We start from the raw sequence: 13,930 nt of genomic DNA, 5'->3' as shown, positions 1-13,930 counted from the left end.
TGGCAGTGCATTCAGCTGTTCACTAAACCCTGATTCAAAGAGCGATGTGTATGCATGCCAATCCCGGGATATTTCTGTTCTGGGACAAACACAGGTGCAACTTGTCCACAGACACATGCCATGTCTGCCCCTAGCCCCTGTGACCTGCAGAGTTTATTGAAGAAGCAACAAGACAGACTGTGTAGATGTATTAGAGTCTATTGCAATTAATCCAAAAATACATGTAAAATCCATACAATTAGAGATAGCTCTAGATAAAGGGGTTTCCTATTACCATCGTTATCATCATCATCACCATCAACCAGCTCATGGAGAGGGGATTCAATCTCTTTTAAACTCTATAAAATGTTTCACTCAATTTTATAGGATGTAAATCTTGCCTATCAGGTTTATGTTTAAATGTGCAATCCTGCAAACAAATGACTACCTGATGCAGGATTTAGTACCACGAATAGTACCCCACTGAAATCAGTGTTACTCCACACCATAATAAATAGTGCAGTCAGTAATAAATGTCTTGAAGGTTTGGCCCTGATTTGTTTGTCCTGCAAACAAGTATCCCTGATTGGAGTCCCACTGAAGTTAAAAACTTTCCATGCTGACCAGGAGTACTCAAGGCCCCTACACCCCTCGCCTGAAAACATTTGCACATGTGCTTAACTCTACTAGCACCGCCAGCCCTAGTCACCTCAAGACCCATCAATAAGCTGTAGCAGAGATCATCCTTGAACTGAGGGATTGCTGCCACTGTCTATGAGATGGCCCTAGTCTACCAATTATAGTAAAATGAAGTGCATGCATACGTGTCTGCAGGTTCGACAGCTGAAAAACTTCAAGCTCAAATAAGATTCAGTGATAAAAGTACTGAATGGCTGAAATACAATTAAGACTGGCCAAGGTGGTTATACAGAATATAGGTCTTGTCAAGCAAAGCTGATTTAATTCTTGATTGATTAAAAAAGGTATCTTTATAGGTGTAATTTATTTTCGTACGGCTTAGTAGAAAACAACATTTTGCCATCAAAATTAGCAGGATACAATACCAACAGAGCACCCATTAAATGTATTAGGGACTGGATGACTGACAGATCACAAAAACCATTTGTCATTGGGAAATCATTGTATGAAAGGGTTTCTACTGCAGTTCAGAGGCAGTTAGTTGGAGCCAATATTTTCATCAATGATCTGGGAAAGAAGTATAAACTCATTGCTGATGAAATTTTTGCATGACAGAGACTGTTGGAGAGGTAAACAAGGATAAGGATAGAGTTGTCATCAGGTGCTATTTGGAACAACTGGTAGGCTGGGCCTATTCAAATCAAGTGCATTGTTATACAATTGAATATATAGTCTTTCACCTAGGAACAAGGAATGCAGGCCGTACCTACAGAATAAGGAACTGTATCTTGGAAAGTTATGACTCTGTAAAGGATTTGGATCATAGTAGACAAACAAATGAATCTGAGCTCCAAGTGCTATGTGGAAGAACCAGGGCTAATGCGATCATTGACTATATCAGCCAGGGAACCATGAGTAGGAGTAAGAAGGTAGCTTTACCTTTGTAGATGTCATTGGTGAAACTAATATTAGAATCCTGCACATGCATATTGATCTTCAATATTAAAAAGGATATTGAAAATTGGAGAGGTTAGAGAAAAGAGCCAAAAAAAAAATGGCTTCAGAGCTAGAAAAAATGCTCAAGAGTAAGAGCGTTAGAGAGCACTCTCTGTTCCATTTGTCAAAAGGAAAACTTTGAGGTGACTTGATTACAGAAGAGCCTCTCCCAGGGGAAAAGACCAGATACCAAAAGGCTCTTTATTCTGACAAAGACATTAAAAACAGGAGCCAAAGACCAGAGGCTGAAACCAGACAAATTCAAAATAAGATTTAGGCATAATTGTTTAACAGTGATGGACCATTAGAACAAACTACGACGAGAAGAGCTAGATTCTCCATCTCCTGATATTTTTAGACTAGATACCTTTTGGAAAGAAATGCATTAGTCAAACTCCATTGGTGGTAAAATGTATTGACCTCAGATATATAAAGGTTTAGGTATACAAGCATGATAGGTAAGGGTGTCTTCTAGCCTTTAAGGCCATGAATCTTAATGTCTAAGATCTTCAGGGTGGAAACCTGCTTATAATGCACTATGTGCATCTCTGGCACTGTATCAAACAGATTTAATGGATCTGAAGGCCAGAAGAAACCATTATGCCCATATAGTCTGACCTCCCATACAACACCAACCATGGCATGTAACCCAGAAATTATTGGACCCAGCCTAGCTGCTTGTGGTTGAAAAGAGACATGATTTTTGAGAAACTTCCTGCCTTGTGGTTGAAAAGAGGCATGATTTTTTAGAAACTTCCTGCCTTGCCTTAAGGACTCTTAAATTTGGGCTTTTCAACTTCTCAGAAGCTGGGGAATATTATGTCCCAAGGGCCACATCCATGGGGGTTACTGGCTCCCTTGCTACTGCACTGTCTCACTCGCTGGATTGCAGAGCCCTGGACATGCTGTTCCAACCCCAGGGACAGGCAGTGCAAACTGGAGGAGAAAGGGGGACCTGGGCAACTCCAAGGGGTCCTTCCAGGCCATATGCAATGCACAGGCCACCTGCTGGAGAGTCCTGCTCTAAGTGGTGGAAAACTTATTACATCTCCTGGAACTTGGCCTGGTTAAATACTCTTATTTGGTTAAATACTCTTGGTTAAAAACTAATGATCACCACCACCATCACCTTCCAACGCTATGAAGCATACTTACCGACCACTACATCCTTCTGGTGATGGGGAGGCGGACCACATCAGCATTAAAGTATCAGTTGGTATATCCAGGACATCCTGAAGCTCCCCAGTCTGATGAGCAATGATGAGAATACTGGCCAAGCTCTGCAGCCTTTCATCAGACAAGGAAGAAACAAGGCTATTTCTCACAAGGCTTGGTGGGTCCCCAACTTCGATGATCATCACACTCGATGAGGTCGCTGTACCAGAAGGCCATAGCCTCCTCATGCTCGTTGGCCCTGCCCAAGTGTTCTCCCAGTCATCCCTGCTATGAAAAGCCATGCAAGATGTCATAGTTGGACACAGACGTCTCCTCTTTCTGGCATTGGCTGAGATAACCTTTAATGTGCTCTCACTCCCTGCCCCATTGTGAACTATTCTGACCAGTTCACGGCCAATCTGTAAAAAATCAGCCAGGTGATGGACCGCATTTATCTGCTCCTCCTCTCCAATGGTCGTGGTTATGGTAAAAGCAATAAGAAGGGAACGTCTTGTGTAGATTTCTACAGGTTCATCTCCATGAAGCAGGATGTACAGAAGGTTGTCCTCAAAGCTGAAATAGTTGGTGCCTGCCACAGCATCAGATGAATGAAAAGATGAGGTGGATGGGATGTATTTTCCTTGCCTGAAAACGTGAAGGCTTTGGGGTTCATTGTAGAATACAGCTAGGAAAAGTCTGGTAAAGCTTTGGCCACTATTGAGGTGGAGTCTCATGGTCAAAGGTGTTGGACCAGCAAAGCAAACCTTAGTGAGCTTGTTGGATGGCAAGACAGAATAAAATGACTGTGGATGTCCTGAGGAGCAGCAAGATGAATGTGAAGCTGATGCACTGAAGGACTCCACAAAACTGCCAGTCACTGACACCACTGGAGATGGCCTCTCTCCATCAGCATCTACTTCCAAGCTTTCCAGGATCAAAAGTACATGGTCCGTTTCCTTGCAGAAGTAGCCTTGGGTTGAAGGCTTGTAGACACACTTGCTATCATCTCTGTATATACCTGTTTACAAACAACAAAAAGGAGAGGGAGATCTACCATGCCAAGATGCCACCTAATACCGAATATTCCCAATTCAGTGCTGTTATGTATACTTGATGCCAAGAACTGTTTCTCTCAAACAGCCTGATTCAAATCATTGCTCTTTTCACAGATTCACAGAAGTTTAGGGTTAGAAGGGACCTCGTGAGATCGTCGGGTCCAGCCCCCCTGCTCCGAAACAACCCCAGCAAGGTGTGCATCCAGCCAAGCAAGGTGTGTGTTCTTTAAGAGGCTCTTTATATTGCAATATTGTTTCCCTCCTTGCTTCACATGCAAAATCATCCCTTGTACTGGCTTGAATTGTCCTAAAAAACAGCTCATGAATTGGAATAGCATACTGGTAAGATGCTTCAAGGAACATCCCCAGAAAGCCTCAGGGCTTTTTTCCCCTCTCTGCCAGAAACTGGAACTAAATTGCTATTTTAGCCAGCTATTAACCTCTTCCTGCCTTCTTTCCCACCCTTGCACTGATTAGCTCTATGGGTCTTTATATTGTGGGGTGCAGCCAAGCCCCGGATATTACCTGCCCGTCCTGCCTTTCACAGTCCTGTGCACTTTCACAGTGCCTTGAAGCAAGACCTGGGCAGCCTGTATAGAGTTAAAAGCAAAAAACTTCCTCCTCCTTACATGTCTCCAATTCTGACTGACACCTAGCCAACTATGATCCCCTTCTTTGTTCCCAGCCTGCTTGTGGGGAAAATAAGACCCTGGAAAAAAACCAGGAAAGACTGTTAGAGATATAAAAAGAGACGCTGGATTAATCCAGTGAAGAAGTCAGAACAGAAGCACAGAATTAGACAAGGAAGGGGGAAATGAAGTAAATAAGACCCTCCTATTTGCTTCCCCGCATGACATACGGTGGTACCTAATGAGAGGTCAGACATTGAGATGGACAGAAGGACTCACCAGTTTATAACTGTGCAACTCTCTGCCATGGGAAAGCCACAGTCTGATAATGAGACTACTGTGCAGCCTCCTGTGGATGTTACCCTGCATTCACACGCAGGGTAACATCCACAGCATGAAATCCATGCTGGCTTGCTCTTTATGCTTGGACTGTGGAAGTGCCTTTAAGTCAAAGGGGTTCTTCAGATGGGACCAGTTAGTAGACCCTTTCTGTGCACATCACAGAGGAAAGCAAAGAGAGCACATGGAAAGTCAGCTATTTAAGACCCAGCTTGACAAAGATCTAGTTGGGGCTGGTCCTGCTTGGAGCAGGGGGTTGGACTAGATGTGACCTCCTGAGCTCCCTTCCCACCCTCGTTTTCTATTATTTTAGGATTCTCTATTTGGACATTGAGCGGCCAGTGTTGTTCCTTCATCAGTCCAAGTGCTTGGCTAACACTAAATGCAAGAGGGCGCGAGGAGAGGAGAGGGAAACAGTTTTGTTCGGAAGCACTACACCAATAAGAGCTATTCTTTATTATCTCGAAGCGTAGGGGACATGCACAGTACAGCAGGCAGGCCACAAAGCCTGACAGATCTTATCATTTGCTCTCCCAGAAACATCCAAGTCATCCTCCCCCGCCCTTCCCATGACATTTCTCTTGTCTATAAATGGGACTTGCTTGTATTTTATCATCCCTAGGACTTTCCTTTGCCCTGTTCCTTTCCCAGCCAAGCTGGGTTGTGGAGTCACAGTTACTTTCCCCCCGTCCCCCTCCCTTCACCTTCTTCCAAATGGCCTTATCTGCCAGTCACAATTTCTGTGGCCTGCAATTTCGATCACTTTTAAATGAAACCCATGCTGGCCTTGGTAATCATAATGTCATTTACAATTTACCACAAAACACGTTTATTCAGTTAGTAGCACATTGGAGAAAGAGAACTCCATATGAACTCGCCGCTGAAGGCCTAATCTGATTATTTCCTCATGAAAATCCAAGCAGGGGTGCTTGTAAGAGAGGGCTGGGAGAAGCAGGGAAAAGTGAGGCCTGGTCACAGCTGACTCTCATAATCAATGCGAATAGATAAGTGACATGGCGTGTCAGGGGCAGCAGTTAATCTGCCCCGGGGCTTTCCTCTAAAGAAGGCCAGAGTGGACAGGACTTAATAAATACTGAGTGACCACTGAATATTGGGCTGACATGGGCTATTTACATTGGAGATGAACAATAACAGTGATAAATTCCAGAAGCCCTCCTTCTAAATGGGTGAAATTAGATTAAACAGGTTATATTTGTGTGTGCATGTGTGTGTGTGCAAGAGAGAGAGAGAGGGAGAAAGAGAGAGAAGTTGCATGGGAGAGAGAAAAGGGAGAAGAAAGGTGTACAGGGTGTGAGAGGGAGATAAGAAGGGACCAAGTGTGAGCATTTTTGTGTATATAAATGCATCTTAGAAAGAAAGAGAGAGGAAAGTGTGTGTGTTTACATCTAGTAGGGAGAGAAAGCCCCATGTGAGACAGGGGTGTCAGGGACCCCTGCGCATGCGTGACATAGCGGTGAGTGTGCGCTCGCCTGGCCTATCTATTTCCTTCCCTTCAGACAATAAATTCCCCCTTTTTTTTTTTGCACATTCACAACCCTTCATATCAAGTTTGTTATTTTATTTAATTTATTTTTATTTGTATTTTTATGTTTTAAACACCCAGGTTGCTTCCAGGGCTTCTGACAAATATTAACTTCGTGTCAATATTTGTCCTTCCTGTCGTGAAATGAGGATTTTCCACCTCATTTCACATTTGAAAAGAAAAATATGCCGAGGGGGTGCACTTTGCTTGGGAAAAAAAAAACAAAAAACAACCCAACAAACCCAACGACAACAACAACAACAACTCATATCCTTGATTTAGAAAAATGGATCAAGGCGTAGGAGGGAAGAGTATTTTTTTAAATAGATGTTTTGACTTTAAGGCACAGAAATGCCTTGGCAGGCCTCCTGTATCCGTTCCCTATTTCCTCAACACCACAAATAAATAAATAAACAAATGCTAAAGTTAAAATTGAATGAAATACATCAACATTAATGATTTTCCCCTTCAGGTTAACACCACCATTTCCTTCAATAATTTTTACCCATTTCATGATGGATTTCACAATTCATGGCACAAGGGGGAGGGAAAGAAAAAAAAATATATATAGGCAATTTTTTGACAAAAACAAAAAGGTGGCATCAGTTTTTGCTGCTTTGCTTTTTATCAAAATAAAATACATCTCCCGCAATTTTCTTTCCATCTGACTAGATTCGCCCGTAGGCCGTTTCTAATTTAACTACAATTATTGTTCCAAAAATATAAAAGGGAGTGGGGACAAATGGGTCAGCGTGTGGAAACTGCGATTCACTGGCCTTGGGCTGTCCAGCATGTATCGTTGCTGAAGGGGAAATACGTCTCGGCATGAACGGCTCCTGTTGACCTGCTGACATCCGAATGTGCAATAAAAAGGACCCAACGTTAGGACTCTAGAAATCTAACAGGACGAGAAAGTGAAATTAAGGTGTCGTTATGCACTTTGCCTCTATGGTTTCGATGGCCTCACATTTCCCATTCTAAATTTTCACTGCAACACGTTCTGTTTGATCCCTATGGGGGCTCTGCTGCAGCTAATGGCCCTAGAGGCGTTGATCAACTCTATACACATACAAGTGACTCAATTCATGTGAGCAGTCCCATGGAGTTCAGTAGGTGCAGCTAGACCAACGCTGAACTCCTGAAAATGCCCCTGATTGCACATAGGTCTATAAATGAACATGAGCATCTATGTGCAGGAGCCGGTACCAACATGGGAACCTGTTTGGCCTCTTATAGATGAATGTGTGCACAACTTTGGGCCAGGATGCATGTTTGATTGCTCTAGAGTGTAGAAACAATTGTGATTGAATACATGTCTGAAACACTTTTTTGCACACATTCCCTCACCGGTATGCATGCATGCACACCATGATAAATCAATGCATATACTTGCACAAATATGTATATATGCTGGGAAATAAACAATTAAGAATATTAAATCCTTTGGTTTGGGGCTGTTTTCATACCATTTTTTTGGCCTTAACGGTATGTGCAATAGTCTGAGCACATAATATCATTATCTGCTATCTGCATAATTATTTATGTGCATTATTCATATTGTTTATTCATTGTGATAGCATCCAGGTTCAGGGCTCTGTTGTGCTAGGTACTGTACAGAAAGGATAAGCAACACACATACATGTCAGAGTATGCTAAATCGCATCAACGAGTCAAGAGCAAATAATAGACTTCCCTAGCTCTAAGCAGCCCACATAGAGTAATACATTGTTCCTGACCTTGAAGCCAAGTAGACCCTACCTTACTCACACTTTGGCCAAAAGTGGGATAGAATGGCATATCTGGAGATTACAGAGCCTGTGGCCCTATCAGACCAGATGCACTGAAGCTCACGTGCTGTAGTGTTACAGGTGGTCAGTGCACAGGAGCATAGGACCACAGTGGTATAAGGGATCCCTCAAGTCAGCAAACCCACCCATTCAATCTGACTGCATTGATGTATCCAAGGTGGGGAAGGGGTCATGGCTGGAACATTCTGATTTCATGTACTCTGGCCTTCAGAGTTGCTCTCATTTACACCGGGACTCTTCTTACAGCCCAGCATTCACATGGTATGAATATGGGACTGGGATCTCTTTCCCCTCCCTTTCTTGATGATGCAGTCTCTCCCCTGAGAGGTTCAGCTCACAGTCTAGCTGGATCTCCTGTCACCTGGAAGACTGAGATTTTTTATGACCTAAAACTCCCCTGCTAGTTGCAGATCATTAATATATCCTACTAGCTCGCCCTACAGCAACATCACCTAGCATGAGTCCTCCCAAACAATAAGGCAGTCATAAAGCTGGTTTAAAAAAAAAAAAAATAGGTTAAAAAGGGAATGAAAGGGTTGGGAGCCTTTAGACTCTACTCCCTTCACACTCCCAAGCTTCTCTCCCAAATCACAAGCTTAACACGTGTGACTTGTGACTCTTGTGGAATCACTTGACTAGGAGCTGCAGCTTTGGTCCCGTGGCCTCTGGAACCAAAGTGGGCTTACGTACACTGGGTGTGTCTACATGTGCATTTATGCTGGCTTAAATTTACTGTTCAGTAAATTACAGTGTAGTAAGTGGGAATAGGACAGCATCTACATGTGCAGGCATTAAAGCACATTAATGCTGTGTGTGGACTGACTCGGGACTAAATTTAGTCGGGAATTGCATTTGCCACTTATGCCTACTTCAGTGTAAATTTGATACCTTCATCCTGCAGGTATCAAATTTAGACCCAATTAGTTACTGTGTAGTAATGCACATGTAGACACCTTGCTGTGCAGTAACACTATGTGTCGACTGACTTGGCACTAAGTTTAGTCCCGTTAGTCCCAAATCAGTCTACACATAGTGTTACTGCACAGTAACGTGTCTACATGTACGTTACTGCAAAATAAATAATCGGGTGTAAATTTGATACCTGCATGGTGCAAGTATCAATTTTACACTGAAGTCGGCATAAGTCGCCATATTTACTGCACAGGATGGGCATCCATGTGTAGACACATGCCCATATTATGCCGTATTTTTGGCACAGATGCGCCCAGTGAGGCCACTCTGTGCTCAGCCCCAATAGTCGTGCTTAAGTGCTCCAAAGACAGATGTGGAGAGTGTGGGGAGAGGGACAAATCCAGAGCATCTTAATTTCTGAGTCTGGAGAGATCTGTAAGTGCAGAAAGGTAGGGCATGCTTGGCCTTGTCCTACCTAGGTCCTACTGCCCAGTGCAGACAAGCCCAGTGCTAGCGTCTTAGTCTACTTATGCTGAAATAGCATGGTGGGGAGGGGTGCATTTCACCTCCATAGCTGACTGCTAGGTTTAGAGTCTTTGTGTCATGGATCCATTTTTTCTATGCATTTGTACAACCCCTAGCACAAAGAGCCCCTGGTCATTGGGTAAGGCTCCTGCAAACCACCATTACATAAATAAGGACTACTGAACATGCCATCCCTCTATCCATGTTTAGTTCACCACACATGGCTCAAATAGTCAGGCGTGTTATGGAAAGGGGGAAATGTCACCCTCAGAAAAGACACTTCAGAGGAACCACCTTGTTGACTATTTTCCCTGTTTTATTTTCCCTTGTTATTTTTCTGGGGAGCAATGACCCTGCAGTGGAAACAACACCGTGTTTCTCTTGCTTACCAAAACCCTTTCCCATTACGTTTCCCCTCAAGTAATCCCTGCCTTTTCTTTTGCTGTATTTAAAGGCCAGAAGGATTTTTTTCCCCACTCCTCTTGACCACTAACCTTGTCTGCTGAGCTTCAGACAAACTGATACCGGTGGCTTAATTTAAAGGCAAGGGCCAGAGAACGGCATTCTTTACAACACAATTCCCGTCGCTGGCTCGCTCGCGCCCAGGAATGATAAACCTATCACCTCCGTTGGAAAGCAGACCAGTAATTTCATCGGGATGCCAGACCTAAAAATGAATGTGGTTGTGCCATACACTGCTCTGAGCTGTGGATATAATGAGATTTGAATGGGAAGTCCCGGACACAATAAATCTGTGCCATATGTGACCATTTCCTGTGTCAGTTCCTTTCTCATAACCAGTGGAGGCTTCCCCCCCCCGCCCCTTGCTTTCCCTTTCATGACCCCACACCAGGACTCTGAAATCTTTCATGGCTGCTTATCGGCCTGAGGCCTTTCCACAGCAGTTGCATAAATAAATGAGTTTGACAGCAAACATCATAACAGTTAGCAGTAATGTGTGCTCACCACAAGTGCCTGTACTGCTCACTGGAGAAATGAGAGAGGAAAGAGCTTGTTCTGTTATCACAAACAAAAGTATGTCCTGTGACAAGTGGTGAAAGAATTAGTCAAATAAACTTGAACTCGATTAAGGCTATTGTTGCCAGGTTTTATTAAGGAGTAAACGGTTCTCAGCTTCTCCCCTCCTGCCTGGCCTGCAGTTAAGTGCAGGGATAAATTGTCCTTTTCTTCTGTAAAAATAAAGTTTGAGAAGAAAACGAATACTCCACAATAAAATTCCAGGGAAATTCCAGGCGATTATTATTCTTGCCTCCTAATGAGAATAGTTTCTCAATGATGGGAACAGGCTCACATTATGAGTTCACAGATTCACAGACATTTAGGGCTGGAAGGGACCTCGTGAGATCGTCGGGTCCAGCCCTCCTGCTCCGGGCAGGAAAGACTGATAGGGTCAAATAACCCCAGCAAAGTGTGCAGAAGTGATTTCTTTTTTTCTGGAAATAGGTTTTGTTACCACAACTTTCCATTAGAGATCAATCAGAAACAAAATTGGACATAGAAACATCTGCAGACACTGGAGTTATCCAGGTTGGGGAGATGCCGCTTGTTTTCATGGACAATTTGGGAGAGAAAGTCTATTTTTTGGGTCTAATCATTTACAAGATCCTTTTGTTCTTTTGAAAACCCAAAAGTTTTATTTTTCAGGGGAAAAAAATATTTCAACTGAAATGACACATTTACCAGTTTTTAGTTTCCCACTGAGAAACTAACAATGCTTGACCCAAACAAAAGTTGTGAGTAACTATATTTGTTCTGCTGAAAAGTCATTTTTCCTTAAAAATATATATATTAGGCAAAAGCATTACAATAATCTGTAGTTTACTTCCAGAACTGAAATGCTAGTTACAGATGTGAATTGGCTGATTTATCACTATTCATTGTAGATTAAATTTTCAAAAGTGACAAGCAATTCGAGATGCCTCCACAACTGCTGAGGTTTTTTTTTAAAGCTTGGGGTTAAACAGAGGCACCAAAACCAGATATATATTTCCAAATTTAAGTCTACTTGTACTTAGAGGGTCCAACCAGGGATTATTAGATACCGATTGGTTAAAACAAATTACAATGAAAAGTTTCCCATTAGAAAAAATATAATGCTATCAACATGAGAAAATGTTAATTTTCTAAACAGGAAAATGAACATTTTTATAAAAAATGTGTCTTAATTTTCCAAAACAGGAGAATCAAAGCGAAACATCATTTTGAATTGATACTTCAAAATAAAACAGCATTTTTTATGTCAAAAGGTCAATTCAAAATAAGAAATACAAAATCTTGGAGGTTTTCAAAAGAACAAAAATATCTTACAAGGTATTGAACTGACACTTTTTTTTTCTGATTCAACATGTCTCACATTTATTGTTCTGTTAAAAAATGATGCTTTATTTTTTTTTCCTCATTCACTGTAAAAAGTGTTTTCAATACATTGAAATTTTCTAGGGCAAGAACAATTCATTCCTCACCCCCCAAGCAGCTGTATAAATTTCTTTTTTGGGAACAGTCCCTGAACTGAAGGATTTTAAATGCTATTTAAATAATATACCACAACTAGTAAAACATCCAGATGGGAAGATCATAATGAAGGCCCAGAAAATGATGGCACAAGCAGATTTCACATGGATTAGCTGTGTACCCAATATTGCTTTGCCCCAATCTTATCCATGTCCTCTAATTTCCATCATCTTAAACTAAAAAGGAAATTAGGATACATCATGCATAGCCTTCATTTATGCCAACTAATATGACCAAAGCTAAGAAAAAATGTCACCACATTATTTTTCATGTTCACCGTTGAACTTCTTGGTTCTCTGTTGGACAAGAAATGTGTATAACTAAAATATTGTGAGAAAGATTATTGCTAGGGCACTTTCAGACACCCACTCATTTCCTGCAGGCTATGGCTTTGTACAGACATGCAGTTTCTCCTGGGAGACGCTTTGCTCTCCCAGGAGAAACCACGAGTATTCTGTTGTCAGGTTTTTTCTCCCAGCATAAAAATGGCCACTCCATGAGAAAAATAAGCTACAATCTCTCTCAGCACTGAAATTTCTCTCCATTTTTCAGGGCCTCAATATTTGACTATTGATACATGTGGTTCTTGGCACATTTTTCTACCATGAGAACAAACCTGGGAGAATTCTCCCAGATTATTTGAATGTGTGTATGCAGCCTATGAGCCTGAGGTTTACATAGAGAATTAAGGGTCTCCTGGCCTTTTCCCCAGCTATGTGTTACCTTTGAGTAACTTCCAACAGTGCAGGTTTGAACAGGTTCATTAAACCTTCTCAACATATACACCAGTGGTTTGGTGGTAAAGGTTTTGGATTAAGATGTAGGTGAACCACATTTATTTCTTGGCTGTGCTGTAAAGTTGCTATGATTAAGCAAGACACTTCCTCTCTCTGTACCCCAGGTTCTCATTTATAGGGGACTTTTCAATTCAGACTGTAAGCTCTTTTAGACATGGACTGCTTTTTACTATTTTTGTGCCCAGCACCTAGCACAACAAGGCCGTGATACTGGTTGGAGTCTTTAGGTGCGAGCATACTATAACTGTTCACTCAAATGTGTTTAATGGGATAGTTACACAACCACCAGGTATGTGTCCCAGCCATATAATCTCACCCTGAGCTGCAGAACCAGTCATGGGGGGGGGGTGCAGGAAAGAAAAAGATGTGGGCAACTCTCCCTTCTGAAGGGTCGAGGGAAAACATGCCACTAGCCACTGATGCAGTGATAGCATCCACCATAGAATCAAAGACCTGGATGGGATCTCAAGGGTCATCTGATTTAAGCCCCAGCAGAAATGCAGCGATGATATTCCTAAACCATGCCTGTTCAGTGCTTATCCAGCATCTTCTTGGAAACCTCCAGTGATGGGGATTCTACAAATTACCTGGGCCATGGCTGCCATGCTCTTCAGACCACCTAGTGCCATGCTCTTCAAAAAATAAAGATACTTTTCCTGAGATTGGAGCTAAAATTCGCTTTGCTGCAATTTCAAACCATTGCATTCTTTCCCGCCCCTTGTGGCAATGGAAAACAGTTCTTCTTTTTTTTGTATGGCAGCCTTTCAAATATTTGAACACTACTATCATATGCCCCACACTTAATCTGCTTTTCTCTAAGCTAAACATACCTAGCTTTCTTATCCTTTCTTTGTATGACTTGCTTTCCGATATCTCTATCATTTTTCTTGCTTGCCTCTGGAACCTCTCCAATTTCTGAACATCTTGCTTGAAAAGCAAAGCCCCAAACTGTACCCAATACTCTAGATTAGGCTTAGCCAGCACTGCGTAGAGGGGCACTATCACTCCCCCTGTCTTACAC

General features: G+C 42.3%; 1 protein-coding gene across 1 annotated transcript in view; it reads right to left on the bottom strand.

Annotated features, from left to right (window-relative positions):
- Nucleotides 1-13,930, bottom strand: part of LOC102376036 (fibrocystin-like) — a gene marked incomplete at its 5' end in the record, with an annotated part of 317,838 nt that overhangs the window by 37,406 nt on the left and 266,502 nt on the right. The window contains one exon of the mRNA XM_025206503.1: nt 2,770-3,787. Coding sequence (XP_025062288.1) covers nt 2,770-3,787 — 1,018 coding nt within the window. The remainder of the gene's footprint in view (nt 1-2,769; nt 3,788-13,930) is intronic.

This window comes from Alligator sinensis, unplaced genomic scaffold, assembly GCF_000455745.1.
Source record: "Alligator sinensis unplaced genomic scaffold, ASM45574v1 scaffold293_1, whole genome shotgun sequence".
Taxonomy (NCBI): Eukaryota; Metazoa; Chordata; order Crocodylia; family Alligatoridae; genus Alligator; species Alligator sinensis.
This window is presented reverse-complemented; position numbering and strand designations above follow the sequence as displayed.